The 14,566-nt window shown below is 55.1% G+C and overlaps 1 protein-coding gene across 2 annotated transcripts; it reads left to right on the top strand.

Moving 5' to 3' along the window:
• Positions 1-2,706: 2,706 nt before the first annotated feature.
• Positions 2,707-14,026, top strand: DACT3 (dishevelled binding antagonist of beta catenin 3; the record flags this gene model as incomplete). 2 transcript variants are annotated; one of them, XM_080908188.1, is made up of 4 exons in its annotated part: positions 2,707-2,970; positions 10,445-10,541; positions 10,678-10,830; positions 11,912-14,026. In XM_080908188.1, 4 exons carry the CDS (start codon positions 2,722-2,724, stop codon positions 13,243-13,245), a joined length of 1,833 nt encoding a protein of 610 aa, XP_080764314.1. In that variant the 3' UTR covers positions 13,246-14,026. The 2 variants fall into 2 exon arrangements, with proteins under 2 accessions (XP_080764314.1, XP_080764315.1); XM_080908189.1 differs by having other exon boundaries at positions 2,722-2,970; positions 10,660-10,830.
• Between the last annotated feature and the right edge of the window lie 540 nt (positions 14,027-14,566).

Here is a 14,566-nt window from a genome sequence, read left to right as displayed (position 1 = left end):
GAAAGCCATCTTGCTGGCCTATCATTCACTTAGCTTTTGGAGACAGGGTCTCTTGGTGACACACAAGCTCAGTGTGGCTGGCCCACCAAGCTTTGGTAATCCTCCTGAGTCCCTCCCCCCAACCCCGCACTAAAATAACAGTCATGGAACCGAACCATTGCTTTTGGCCTTCTGCATGGGGCCTGGGAATCTGAGCTGAGACCCTCGAGTTTTCAGGGTGAGCACTGGACCCTTTGAGCTGCCTTCCCAGCCTTAAGTGTTTTCTATTGCAATGGCTCCTGTCCATTTCTGTCACTGTGCTGAGTGGTTCTGGGTATGCAGTGGTGACCATGACACCTCAGGTCCTGCTACCATTGCACTGAGAATAGATGAGACCTGGGGACTGGATGAGTGGGGATGGGGAACTTGAGGCAGTCAGAGCATGGGCCCGTGTGTCTAGGGAACAGCTAAACTTCCATTGCTCCCAGCTTGGCCCTCAGGCTGTGGGGAAAGAATGGTTGTTTTTGTTTTGTTTGTTTGTTTTTTGAGACAGAGTCTCTCTACCTAGTGCTGGCTGTCCTGGAACTCACTGTCCATCTGCCTTTGCCTCCTGAGGGTTGGGATTAAAGGTGTGTGCCACCATTTTGTCCTTGTAAACTCTGGATCCCTGCCCAGTTCTCTAGTTGCTTGGTCACCCTGACTTTTAGCCCTCGACCCCCCCAACAGCTAAGATTCATTTGACAGATTATTCATGTGTTGGGGGTTGAAACTAGTAGGATTCTAGACACACCCTCAACCTCTGAGCCTCACCCCCAGCCTTGTTCGGTTTTGCCATGTGGTGTAGGCTAGCCTGGACCTGCAGATCGTTTAGAGCAATGGGGTGGGCCAATCTGGGCCACCGTTCTTGTACCGTGAGAATTTTTAAAAGAGTAAATGTTTCAAAGTGTGTGTGTGGGGGGGGGGACAATGGATCCCCTGATGCTGGAGTTACAGGGGACTGTGAACCTTTTTTCCCTCTGTGTGCCAGGAACTCAACCCAGGTCTTCTGCATGCGCAATAAGCACTCTCAAATCGCTGAGCCAATTCTCCAGCCCCAGTGCAGGATCAGACGTGACCCACAATGCCAAGGCCTCAGTTCTTTATGAGTGGTAGAAGCCACTACTCCAACACAGCTCTGTGTGGTGGCCCACTCCTTTAATGTGAGCACTGGGGGAGGGGGAAGTCAGGTAGGACCCAGAGGAAGGCTGATCTCTTTACAAGCCTGCCTGGTCTACATAGTTACAGGTCAGCCAGGGTTACTTAGTGGAACCCTTAAAAAGCAAAACTAAATTATGTTGTTTGATGTTCAGAATAACTCTTTGAGATGCAGATGAAGAACACAGAGAGACTAAATATGTTTCCTCGTGTTACTCAACCTTAAAGTGGCAGATACTCACCACATCAAGGCTGGTTATTGCCAGATGATCGTAAAAGATTATAAAAGACATTCTAACAGGCTCTCATAGTTATCCCAGATTGGCCTCGAACTCACCGCCATTCTCCTGCCCCATCCTCCCTTACATATCTTTTAAGGAGTCAAAGGTCCATCTGAGAAATGGGCTATTTCACAAACGTTGCCGACACACCGGGTGTAGTGACAGAGGCTGGCCACGCGAGGGGGCGCTAGCCTCGCTCGCCCAGTGAAGGGAGGCAGATGCAGCCTTCCAGAGCAGAGAGGCTCAGATTTAGGACCACAGAACGCTGAGAACAGAGCATCTCAGAAGATGGAGAACAAAGCCTCTTAGAACCGGGAACAAAGGCCCCAGCGAGCTCAGACTGGTGGAACTCAGCTCCACCGCACCTGGAAGACAAAAAAGACCTCAGATTCTCTTCTGGTCAAATCACAGAATATTTCATCCAGGGTCTTGTAATTCCATAAGTGTGCTGTTTTGATGAGACAGAAACTCCTTGTGTGATCCAGTCTAGTCTGAAATTCACTATGTAGTTCATGCTGGCCTTGTACTCTCAATTCTCCTCCTGGTTCAGCCTACCCAATGATGGAATTACAGAGCCTGTTTGAGCTGGTCCTTCTTAAAAGCATAATCGAATCGTATGTTAAGATGTTCACTCCGTCTTACTTCTGAGGGTCTGGGAAAGCTGCCTGGAAGAGGAGGCGTGATTCGGATTCAATCATCACGGATGATCCTTCTGCGCAGACTCAGAAGCTGAAAGCTCCGGACGGGCGGCAAGAGCAGCTGCGGAGCTGTCACGTGGATTCAGTCTCTATTTATAGACCACCCTTCCCCTGGACCTGGAGAGCCCAATGGCAGCCATAGCTCGCCCGTGATGGGGCGGGACCAGCTCCAGAACCAAGCGGCTAGCACCAATGGAATTGGAACAAGGGCGGGCTTGTTTCATTGTAATATAAAGGAGGCGTGGCCACAGCCCTTTAGTCGCCGCACAAAGGGGCGTGGCAAATCTGATGCCCCCAAGGTAGTCTCGGGCAAGCTTTAAGGAGGAAAAACGGGGCGGGGCGGAGGCCTGCGTCATGGAAGGCAGCAGCCAATAGTAGGTCGTTGTCGTTCCTTCGGGGGCGTGGTCATGCAGATGAGGCGCGGGTGGGCGGCCCAATGGGCGGGCGCCTATGCAGATGAGACGGTGACAGCCCGGCCAGCGGGCGGGCGGGCTGCTGGGGCGGGGAGGTGGGACCGGCGAGAGGGGCGGCCGTGGGGCCCGGCCGGGCTGGGGCGGGGGGCCGCAGCCATGATCCGGGCCTTCTCGTTCCCGGTGAGCCCGGAGCGGGGTCGGCTGCGGGGATGGTTGGAAGGCAGCCTGGCCGGGCTCTGCGAGTTGCATTGGCTCCGAGAGAGGCAGGAGTACCGCGTGCAGCAGGCGCTGCGGCTGGCCCAGCCCGGGATGGGGGGCGCCGAGGCCGAGGACGAGGAGGACGCCGAGGAGGACGAGGATGCGGCAGCGGCGCGCAGGGCCGCAGCAGCCCTGGAGGAGCAGCTGGTGAGGGGTCGCCTGTCCGTGCGTCCATCCATGCATCCCTCCCTCCCCCATCCGTTCCTCACCTCCCTGCTCCTGTGTCGGTCTGTCTGTCGGTATGCTCAGCACACCGGTCCTAAGGTAGGAGAGCAGGCAGGGGGAAAAGATGAGAGATAAGACTTGAGACTTGGCCTCTCCTACCCAAATAGAGCTGATAGGAAGGATGCACGGCCTCCGTTGGACTCTCAGCATGGACCCTGTTAACCGTCCTGGACGCCTAGTGTGTGTTAAACCGAACATTCAGCTTCTTACAGTCTTTCCATCTCATGAGGGTTTGAAAGTCCCCATTTTACAGAGAAAGAAACTGAGGCTCAGATTATAGGAAGAGACTCACCCAAGGTCACACACAGCCGGCATTCAAACGTTACCTCCCTCTGGGCCCCCGCTAACCGGGATCCATCTTTCCTTTAAGTCTCGGGGTGCTTGGAGATCCCTGGAGGGGGCGGGGTGGGGGAAGGGGAATCTTCAGGCCTCTGGAGAGAGAGACCCACTGCTGAGAAGCTTACAGTCCCTGAGGACCCCCGGGGGCATTTTGATCAACCCAGTGACACTTCTTTCTTCTACTTGGTCCTATGGCTCAGTAACATGGGGGGCTAGGTGAAGGTAGCTGGGGGCTGAGGGGAGAAAGAGTATGATTCCCTGCGGCACTCTAATGATGACTTTCAAATTGAAAAGGCCCCAGCTTTCTCCCTCCCTACATCTCTCCTTGAGTCTGGAGACCCTTCCCGGGGGTTACTCCAACCTTTCCGTACCACGGTATCTCTGTTTCATTTCCTTAACCCTGTCGCTGTCTCGATGGTCTTCCAAGACCTGTAAGGCTTCCAAAACCAGGGGAGATGGGGTCGTGGTCTGTCTCTAGGCCTCGGTGCCTTTCTGCCTAACGTCTGTCTCAATCTCTCTTCCCTTCCCCCAGCCCACTCCCCTGGCCCATCCCATCCCAGGCTCTATGTGTGTACATGTGTGTGGTCAGAGCTTCCGGTTTAGGGAAACCTGAGCCGAGGCTGTGGGGGTGGGGAGGGGCTCTGGCTGTTGCTGACCTCGGCTGCCCCCTCCCCAGATGGGAAATGGGGAAGGGGCTGAGGCCAGACGGCCAGCCCCACCCCCAACCGGTCTGACCGTGCAAGGAGCGGGACCTTACACATTCTTCTCCAAGCAGAAACAGCTGTGGGAGGCCCCGCCTCCTCCAAAAGTTACCGAGGAGGGGAGGTGTTCAGCCGGTCCCCCTGCCCTAAGCTGCCTGGCTTTGCCAGACCCCTCCATCCATCCCATTAGGAGAGTGCGGGAGAAGGCACCATGGCAGACCAGTAGAGGTCTGGCCTCTCCCTCCTCACTCTTTTCCCACTTCTCAGTGCTCACTCCTCCTGGCTGGCATGAAGTGGTGATGGGAGAGAGGACCTGTCTCTCACACTCCGCCCCTTCCCCACTGTAAGCAGTCAAGGCTCAGCCCAGCCTCAAAGAGGAGGCGGTGGCAGACCGGGACTGGAGCCTGGCTGAGGGAGGCTTAGAAAAGCGCTAAATATAAACACCTCTGCTGTTCATGGTTCCCGGGTCTTTCTGAAGAGGAAGCGGGGTCACCCCTGATTCCAGGAACCCCCTGTCTCATGAGACAACTTACATTTCTATCCATCATTCAGAAACGTGCTTCCTATGAGGCAACAAAACAAAAAGCCCCAAAGTTAGACTTGGTGACTGTGGGACATGATGTGGGCATGTCACATTCAGAGTGGAGGTATTGCAGAGAGACAGGCAGGGATTTTGTGTATAGAGGGGTCCTGTTTGCTTGTAAGAAGAAAAAATATCCCTTCCAGCAAAGAGGACTTGGGTTAGACTTGCAGAAGGACTTCCTAACATAGATGAAAAGGCACTGGAATGTAAAAAGAGGAAGAAAAATGTAGGGAAGTTTAGGCAAAGGAGTCTCCGGAGACATTGGATCATTTATGTTTGTTCCCCAACTCTTGACTCCTCCCTCTGGTGGAAAAATTGAAATGACAGTTGTGGAATCCATCGTTTTACATATAATTTTAATATGCAAGCAGGATTAGAAATTATTCCTGGTGAGATGCTTCCGTGTAACGATGTCCACAGGCCTTGGTGCAGCGCTGGAAAAGAAACTGCCCTTTAGCCCGTCCTGCGAGCTAAGGAAACCAAGCTGTGTGGTGCCGGGTTTTAGATGAGGGAAGTGAGGCCCAGAGAGCTCAAGACATCCACCTAAGGCCCAAGTCGGGCAGTGGAAGAGAGGAGTTGGATCTTGGACACTGGGTCTCACCTTAAATAGTCATTGGCCCACACAGCTCACCTTGTCTTCCATTTGATTCCCTGCACTGAGAAGACCACTACCATTTGGCTTGGTTTGAGTCGATTCTGACTTTTTCTAATGTATCTATCTCAAAAACAGTTTTCCTATGGGAAAGAAATGGAGATTTTCTACCACTGAGCCACGCCCCCACGCCCCCACGCCCCCAGCTCCTTACGGGGGGGGGGGGGGGGGGGGGGAGGCGGGGATTCTAGGCAGGGGCTCTACCACTGAGCCACGCCCCCAGCCCCTACTGGGGATTCTAGGCAGGGGCTCTACCACTGAGCCACGCCCCCACGCCCCCAGCTCCTTGGGGGGGGGATTCTAGGCAGGGGCTCTACCACTGAGCCACGCCCCCATCCCCTCACTGGGGATTCTAGACAGGGGCTCTACCTCCCCCATTTTTGTCTTTAGTTTAGTTTTGGTTTGGTTCAGTTTTTGAGACAGGATCTCAGTATGTAACCCCTGGCTGGCCTGGAACTCACAGGGATCTTCTATCTTGTCTGGCCCTAGCCCTCTTGTTGAGACTGGCTTTCTCTGACTCCTAGACAGGCTTTGAACTTTGCATGCTCCTTTCTCCTTCCTGCACTGAAGAATCTCAAACCCCACCCTTGGCCTGTGTCAAAGGGTTTGCCGTTTTATAAAATTCCAGTTTCTTGGGCGAGGCCCCAAGGCTTTGCACACGGTCCTCAAAATGTGACCCCCCCCCAGTCAGAAGTGTGGAAATGGTTAGATATGCAAAGTTTGGAGTTTGAAGACCCTCCACGGCGGGTCAGGCTTACTACCATTGCCAACACCTGAGGTGCTTGCACATAGACTGGTGACCCCCCATTACATCATCACCACTGGGTCTGCTCTCATCTGAGCACTCAGGCCCTCCAGAGGTGAAGGCAGGAAGATTGGAAGCAAGTCATTCATGGTTACATAGGGCGTCCAAGGTCAGCCTGGGCTACCTGAGAGTGTATCCAAAGCCCAAAAGGATGACGGCATTGTAGTAGTCTTCGCTTATGTGAAGTCTGTTATGCCCCCATCATGATGAAGTTAGAGAACAACACGTTTCTAAGAACGTGTCCCTATGACTGTGATTCTGACTCCCTCCCTCCCCTGCATGTGTCTTTTTTGCTCAGTAATCTATCATGGGGTGGGGGGGGGTCTGCCTTCATCCCTCTTAACAGCTGTATAGTATTCCACCACAAGCATTCTGGCATCCATTCATTAGACATTTCTTAAGCTCCAAGCCCAAGAGAGAACAGTGTCACTGTGAACAAAAAAAAAAAAAAAAAAAAAAAAAAAAAAAAAAAAAAAAGAACCCTCTGTCCTAGTGAGAAATCACTTCCTACTGAGAGACATGATAAACAAGTGACACTCTGACATATGTGTGCGTGCGTGCGTGAGGAAGCAGGAGAAAAGGCAGAGCAGCAAGGTACAGAATGGCAAAGGGACTGTTTTAAAAAGGCGAGGATGGGAGATCACATTAGAAAAGCCCGAGCAGGGGTGGGGGGCAGAAGCCCAGAGTCATGCAGTATACAAAGGGCCAGGCAGCAGACTGTCTGGTCCACTTGGACCATGACGCAGGCAGTTGATGGCAACCTGTGGGGTTCAGTTTTGTGTTGTTTTGTTTTGTTTTTGGATGCCTCCTGATACTATATATGCACAGACTTTTCTTTTTAAATTAAAGTTGATCGATTAGGCCATGGGCGTCTGAACATAACTGGAGTGGAAGACATTTGTTGACCTTCGTTGCACAGACAGGACCACATTGGGGGCTTCTGTTCAGGGAGGGGAAGAGGCCAGGCTTGGGGGAGCCAAGGGCTGGGGGAAGGGGGAGGACTGTGGCTGCTGCCTAGAGCTAGGCCAGTCTTTCTGCCCTAAATAGGCAGGGCTGGGTGCTGGCCCCGCCCTCCCGCCAGCATCCAGACAAGCCGCTTTTGTCTGAGGGTCAACTGTCTGCCCCTGGCAGCCGCTACCTCTGGTCTCACTGAGTCCCCTGTGAGACATTCCCTGGCCCTGATTCTGTGGCTTCCAAAATAAGATAAAATTCTAGATTTTATTTTTAAATGGTAGAGACAGGGTCTTGTTGCCCGGGCTGCCCTCAGAAGCAGTAGGCAGGCAAAAATGGCTTTGAACTCCTTATCCTCCTGCCTCTACCTCCCCGGTCAGGTCGGTGCTAAGACTACAGGTCTTTTATACTGGGGACTAGACCCAGAGTTTAAACTAAGAGTCAAGCAACCACTCTTCCAACTTAGCTCCACCCCCCAGCCCCAGTCCTGAGCATCTTGGTCTGTGGTCACTGCTGTAGCCAGCAGGAAGCCTAGGTTTACAGAGGGACTTGCAGGGGACAAGAAGGGTATAGTTCCTTCGGAAGGGAGGAATGATGAGACGTGTAAATTGTACTGCTTGTATGTTATATGAGGTAGCCAGTCTGCTGCAGCAGCATGAAGCACTAAGAGGAGACTTTCATAAGAACTTCCCTTTGGTGATAATGGAGTGTAGTGTCTAAGAAAGGGGGGATCTGCCTTGGATCTGCCTTCTCTCGCACACCCCTTTACCACAGATCTCTCCCACAGCAAGAAGACCTGAACTTAATGCCCTCGAGTAGTGTGTTAAGTACCAGCAGCAGCCTACTAGAAGGTACAGGCAAGAAGGTTGTGGGTTCAGGGTCATGCTCCCTAGGGGCAAGTTTGAGGCCAGCCTGGGCTTTTGTGCAAGTGAGACTCTGGCTCAAGAAGGGGCTGGGGTACATCTAGGGAGTTTGTCTCAATGAGGCTGGTTGAGCGCGTAGACCTGACTTTGACTCTTCAGCATCCACATAAGAAGCCAGGCAAAAGGGCGGGGTGAGGCGCGGGGGGGGGGGGGGGAGGATTGTGGAGCTCTCGGAGCAAGGCTGGTCTAAGCAGCTGAAGTCCTGCCTCAACAAGTAAGGCGAAGGGGCTGGAGACATGGCTCAGTGGTTACGAGTTCTAGCTCACAATCCCGAGGACCCTCAGAGTTTGAATCCCACCACCACGAGGTGAACAGAGTGTCTTACATGTACCTTTAACTGCAGCTCTGGGGGGGGGGGGCAGGAAAGTCACCGGGCAACTGAAGCCCAGGTTCAGGGGGAGATCCTGCCTCACAGGGCCAGACAGTGATAGAGTTCACTTAACACCCCACCTCTGACCTCCACACAAGTACAGGTGCACACACATGCACGTATGCACAGAGACACCCACACACTGAGGTAACTTAAAAAGGGAACTGGACACGGTGGTACACAACTTTATTCCAAGCACTCGGGAAGCAGAGGCAGGAGGATCTCTTCAAGTTTATGGCGAGCCTGGTCTACAAAGGGCGTTCTAGGCTAGATAGGGCTAGATAGTGAGACTCCCTCTCAATAAACAGATGAATATGCAAACAGTAGAGTGACAAGTGGCTGGGACCACTGGCTGTCCTCCAGACGACCTGAATGTGGGTCCCAGCACCCATGTGGCTCACGTGTGTCTGTAACTCCAGTTCCAAGGAATCCAGGGCCTTATTCTGTGTGCCGTGGGCACTAGGCATGAACATGGCTCACAGACATAGGTGTGAGCAAAATGTGCATGCATGTAAAAAAATGTGTGAGGGGTGATGAAGTAATTTTTTAAAGGGAGGGTAGCCAGCGAGACGGCTCAGTGAGTAAGGTGCGGCCAAGCCTGACAAGCTGATTCAGTCCTTGAGACCTACACAGCAGAGCATCTGAGAACTGACTCCTACCAGTCCTCTGACCTCCACACGTGCACACCACACGTGCACACACGCACATAAATACATGTAACATCAATGATGTGGAGAGTCAGTGAGGAAGACACCGGATCATCCTTTGGTTGTCCCGCCCCCAATAAAAAGTTAGCAGGGGCTGGAGAGGTGGCTCAGAGGTTAAGAACACTTGATGGTCTTCTAGAGGACCTGGGTTCAATTCTCAGCACCCACATGGCAGCTCACAACTGTCTGTGAATCCAGTTCCAGGGGATCTGACACCCCCACACAGACATATTTGCAAGCAAAAGACCAATACACTTAAAATAATGATAAAGAAAAAGAGGTGGGTAATGGTGGAGCAAGTGTTTCATCCCAGCACTCAGGAGGCAGAGGCAGGTGGATCTCTGAGTTCAAGGCCAGCCTGGTCTACAGAGCAAATTCCAGGACAGCCTGGGCTACACAAAGAAATCCTGTTGGGGGTGTTGGTAGGCCATTTTCCACCATAGATGCTTCAGTCTCTGTCCTAAGAGAGAGACAAGGAACTGGAGAGACGGCTCAGTAGTTAAGAGCACTGACTGCCCTTGCAGAGGACCCAGGCTTGATTCCCAGCACCCACTTGTGGCTCACAACCATCTGTAATTCCAGTTCCAGAGGATCTGACGCCCTCTTCCTGTCTCCTAGAGCACTGCACCCCACATACACGGTGTTCAGACATACATTCAGGCAAACCACCTATCCACATACAATTAATTCATTAGCCAATTAATTTGATTAACTAATAATTAATTAATCGATAAAGATGCCTGTCATGATGGCGCACATCGTTAATCTCAGCATTCGGAAGGCAAATGCAGGCAGGTCTCTCTCTGAGTTCGAGGCCAGCCTGGGCTACAGAGTAAGTTCCAGGACAGCCAGGGCTGCAGAGAGAGACCCTGCCTCAAAACACAAAAAGACAAAGATGTGAAGTGAGGCTGGGGAGAGCTGCTCTAACGGGGTTTAGGGAGAAGATGAGGGCATAGCTAACAGAATGAACAAACAATGGGCCTTTCTGAAGTCTTGTTTTTTAATTTATGTATTTAATGTATGTGAGTACACTGTCACCCTCTTCAGACACACCAGAAGAGGGCATCTGATCTCATTACAGATGGTTGTGAGCCACCATATGGTTGCTGGGATTTGAACTCAGGACCTTGGAGGAAGCAGCCGGTGCTCTTAGCTGCTGAGCCATCTCTCCAGCCCCACCCCCTTCTGAAGTCTTCACCACATAGATGGGGCTACAGCATGAAGGCTGGAAACTAGACAGGACTCCTGATGGAGATGAGGGACAGGGGACTGACATTTCCACGTGGATCTCTGCCAGGAGTTCATGAACCAGGAGGCAGGTGGGCTCTGGAGCCTCTAACGGGCCTTGCTTTCCTTGTGCTTCAGGGGGCCCTGCCTGGGCTCATCTGGGACCTGGGCCAGCAGCTGGGAGACCTGAGTCTGGAGTCTGGTGGCCTGGACCAAGAGAGTGGGCGCAGCTCAGGTGAGGGATGGCGTCTCTCCGGGACACCCCAGTCTTTCTCCGTATCCTCTATTTCTGCAGTCCCTCTGTCCCAGACCCACCTTTTCCCTTCCCAACCCCAGCCCTCTAATTGTCTCAGCTTCTTCCTGGAATCCAGGCTTCTATGAAGACCCCAGTTCTACCGGAGGTCCAGATTCACCACCTTCAACCTTCTGCGGAGACAGTGGCTTCTCCGGATCTGGCTCCTATGGACGCCTGGGTCCCTCGGACCCCCGGGGCATCTATGCCAGCGAGAGACCCAAGTCCTTAGGTACGGTGGGTGGGTGGGGCGGGTGGAGCCCTGTGACAGTCAGAAGATAGCTCTGACCATACAAGTGGGTCCAATTCTGGCTGGGACCATCAGTCTTGGTGTAGTTCTAGCATCTCTGTTCCTTCTGAGCCTCCATTTAGTTACTGGGGTCCTAAGAGTGTCTACATCAGCCAGACACTGTGGTGAGCACCTTTAATCCTAGCACACAGGAGGCAGAGGCAGGCAGATCTCTGAGTTCGAGGTTGGAACTCACTATATAGACCAGGCTGGCCTCAAATTCACAGAGATCCACCTGTTTCTGCCTCTCAAGTGCTGGCATTAAAGATCCGCACCACCAAGCCTGGCCTCAAGAGGGAACTTTGAAGGCCTTACTGAGCCCCTGACCCTTGCCATCCGAGAGAAATGAGAGGACTAGGCCAGGAAGCAGAAACCACAATGGCAAAGGCCCTGGGGCCAGAGCCCAGCGATTTGGGACATCTAGGAGGTCAGCTGGCTGCAGATGTAAGGATGGGGATGCCCAGTGACAGCAATGGTGACAGGTCAGAGGAGACTTGGAGGGATGAGTGAGGCCGGTCTTCAGGGATGTAACCCTGGCTGGCCTGAAATTCCCTGTGTAGATCAGGCTGGCCCTGGACTTGCCGCAGTTCTCCACCTCAGTCTGTCCGCCACACCCAACTTAACTGTTGTTTCAGGCTCTCTTGTAGCCCAGGCTGGCCACAGACTTGCTATGTAGCTGAGGGGGACCTTAAATTCCTGATCCTCGCAACCTCCATCTACGCAGTGCTGAGATTTGAATCAGTATGCCCTTTTTTTTTTTTTTTTTTTGCGGGAGTGGGGGCTGGGTGGGATCTCCAACATGCTCAGTAGTTGAGCATGGCCTCCGCCGCCTCAGTTTTATGACAGATCACAGACTTTCACCACGAAGTCGGTTATTTATCTATTTATTTTACACTATTAACTTGCTACATAGCTCAGCTGGCTCGGGACTCGAGGTGACCCTCTTGCCTCAGCTGCTTCCATTCTAGGCTAAAAAAGGCCTTTGAGAACCCTTCCTTTCTCTCCCTCTGCCTCTCTCCTGCAGGCGACGCCAGTCCCAGCCATCCGGAGTCAGTGGGTGCGCGGGTTGCAGTGCCTCGATCCTTCTCAGCTCCCTATCCGACGGCAGCAGCGGGAGCTGAGACCTGCTCATCCGCTGAACGACGGGCTAGAGCCGGGCCCTTCCTGACACCCAGCCCGCTGCACGCGGTGGCTCTGCGCAGCCCACGGCCAAGTGGACGCGTACCGAGCGGCTCCCCGGACAGGGCAGTCAGCCGGCCCCTGGACGGCTACATCTCGGCGCTCCTGCGCAGGCGCCGCCGCCGGGGGGCGGGCCAACCGCGCACGAGTCCCGGGGGCGCGGACGGGGGCGCGCGGCGCCAGAACGGCGCGCGCCCGCGGCCGCCCGAAGCGTCCCCGCCCCCCGGAGGCGCGCGACCCGCGCGGGAGCCGTCGACAGAGCGCGCCTGGGCAGCGGCGTGGGAGGCGGAGGTTCCACCCGAACCCGCGCCTCCGGCCGCCGCGTCACCGCCCTCCAGCCCCGCGGAGGGCCGCCTCGTGAAGGCGCAGTACATCCCGGGCGCGCCCGCGGCCTCCAGGGGCCTCCCGGGCCGCGCCGCGCGCCGCCGGGCTCCGCCGCTCACGCGCGGTCGCAGCGTGGAGCAGTCCCCGCCCAGGGAGCGGCCGCGCGCCGCGGGCCGTCGGGGCCGCCTGGCAGAGCCGTCGGGGCGTCGGGGATCGCCGAGGGCGCGCAAAGCGGCGCGCTCGCAGTCTGAGACCAGTCTGCTGGGCCGCGCGCACGCCGCTCCGCCGCCCAAGTACCCCACGGCCGAGCGAGACGAGCCCAGGCCGCCCCGGCCCCGCCGTGGCCCCCCGCCCACGCCGACGGTCCAGGCCTGCCGTCGGTGGCGCTCCACGGCCGAGATCGACGCGCCCGACGGCCGCCGCGCCCGAGCCCGCGTGCCCGCGCCGCGCGGCCCCGTGCCCTCGCCGTCCGCACCCCCGCGCCGGCTGCTGTACGGCTGCGCGGGCAGCGACTCTGAGTGCTCGGCGGCAGGGCGGCCCGTGCCGCTTGGCCGTCGGATGCCGTCTGGATGCGCCCCGGGAGGCTATGGCGAGAGCGAGTCGAGCGCCAGCGAGGGCGAGTCGCCCGCCTTCAGCTCTGCCTCCAGCGACTCCGACGGCAGCGGGGGCCTCGTGTGGCCGCAGCAGCTGGTGGCGGCCGCCGGGGCCTCGCCGTCGGGGCCCGGGGGTGCGGCGGGCGGAGGGACGCCCGCGGGCCCCGCCAAGGTCTTCGTGAAGATCAAGGCTTCGCACGCGCTGAAGAAAAAGATCCTTCGTTTTCGGTCGGGTTCTCTGAAGGTCATGACGACTGTGTGAGCGGGGGCGGGATGGGCTTGAACTTCACCTCCATGGCCTCCGCACCCCCACACTTCTCATCCTCCAACCTCCTCCACACCCACCTTCCAAAGACCACCGTTTTCTCTGCTTCCAAAGACCCTCCTCACTCACTGCCCGCCGACCATAGCCGGCCTGGAGAGGCCGCCCCTCTCCCCCCCCACCGGGAGGCGCCCAGATTGGTCCAGTACTGCTGGTTTTCAAAGCCTTGAACCAGAAGGCGCCCCTCGGTGGGCCACACTCTCCCCATCTGTACAATGGGTGTCCATGTATGCAAATGCGGTAATTCCGTTCGGGTCTCCCCTCCCCCGCCCCCGTTTTAATTTTAGAAGCTTAGTCTGTTCTCTCTCCACTTCTCTCACATAGCGTTCTCATTCCTCTTCTCCTTGCCCATACAGGGCTCCCTTCTCATTCACAAAGTGCCCCCTCCATGTCCCCGGACCCTTAGGATATCCCCTGGGGCCCGAGTCAGAGACCGTCTGACTCCGGTCATGCCTACAGAGTGCCCTGGAAGAGGAAGTGGCACTCTGTCTTAGGGGCTTTGAGGGTCAAGTAGGAGTTGCTGACACCTGGAAAGGACTCTTTCTGCTCCATCCCTGGACAGTCATGGAGGATTGGGAAGTTAGAGAGAGGAAGGAAGATGGTTTCAATCTCGCGCCTCTCCCCACGGGGCGTGGGGGAAGCTGAATGACCCTCAGCTGTTCCGATCCAGTGGGGTTTTTTTTTAATTTGTTTTTTTTTTTGATTAAAAAATTACTGTATTTATTATGACAATGGTGACTCCCCGGTGCATGGGGGGCCAGATTCTGTGTGTTTCTCTAACCTCTTTGTAAATAAATGCACAATGTTACATAGTCTCTGGATTCTTGCTCTGGCCTGAATGAGAGCCGCGCCCTTTTTCTTCCAACCAGCATGTATGGCGCCTTCCGTCCGCTGTGGAGTGGCACCAGGTTGAATTTCAACGTCACCCCATGACCACTTTTTCTCAGCGACTCTGACCTTCTGGTTATATTTGGATGTCATTATGTGTTCCTAAGAAGGGCAAGTCACGATCGGGCTGGCGCTATGGCTCAGTGCTTGCTGTACAGGTGGGAGGGAGGGAGTGCCGGTCCTCAGGTCCCTTGAAAAGCCCGACTCGCTAGTGCTCTTATGGAGTGGGGGGAGGAGACATGAGACTCCCTGAAAGCTCAGGGGCCAGCCACCCTGGTATATGAAGTGTTAAACAACATCTTTGTCGAGGTAGAAGGCAAGGACCGACACCCTAGATTGTCCTCGGGCCTCCGCACATGAAACATTGTTTGTG

This window comes from Micromys minutus (assembly GCF_963924665.1).
Source record: "Micromys minutus genome assembly, chromosome: 32".
NCBI lineage: Eukaryota > Metazoa > Chordata > Mammalia > Rodentia > Muridae > Micromys > Micromys minutus.
This window is presented reverse-complemented; position numbering and strand designations above follow the sequence as displayed.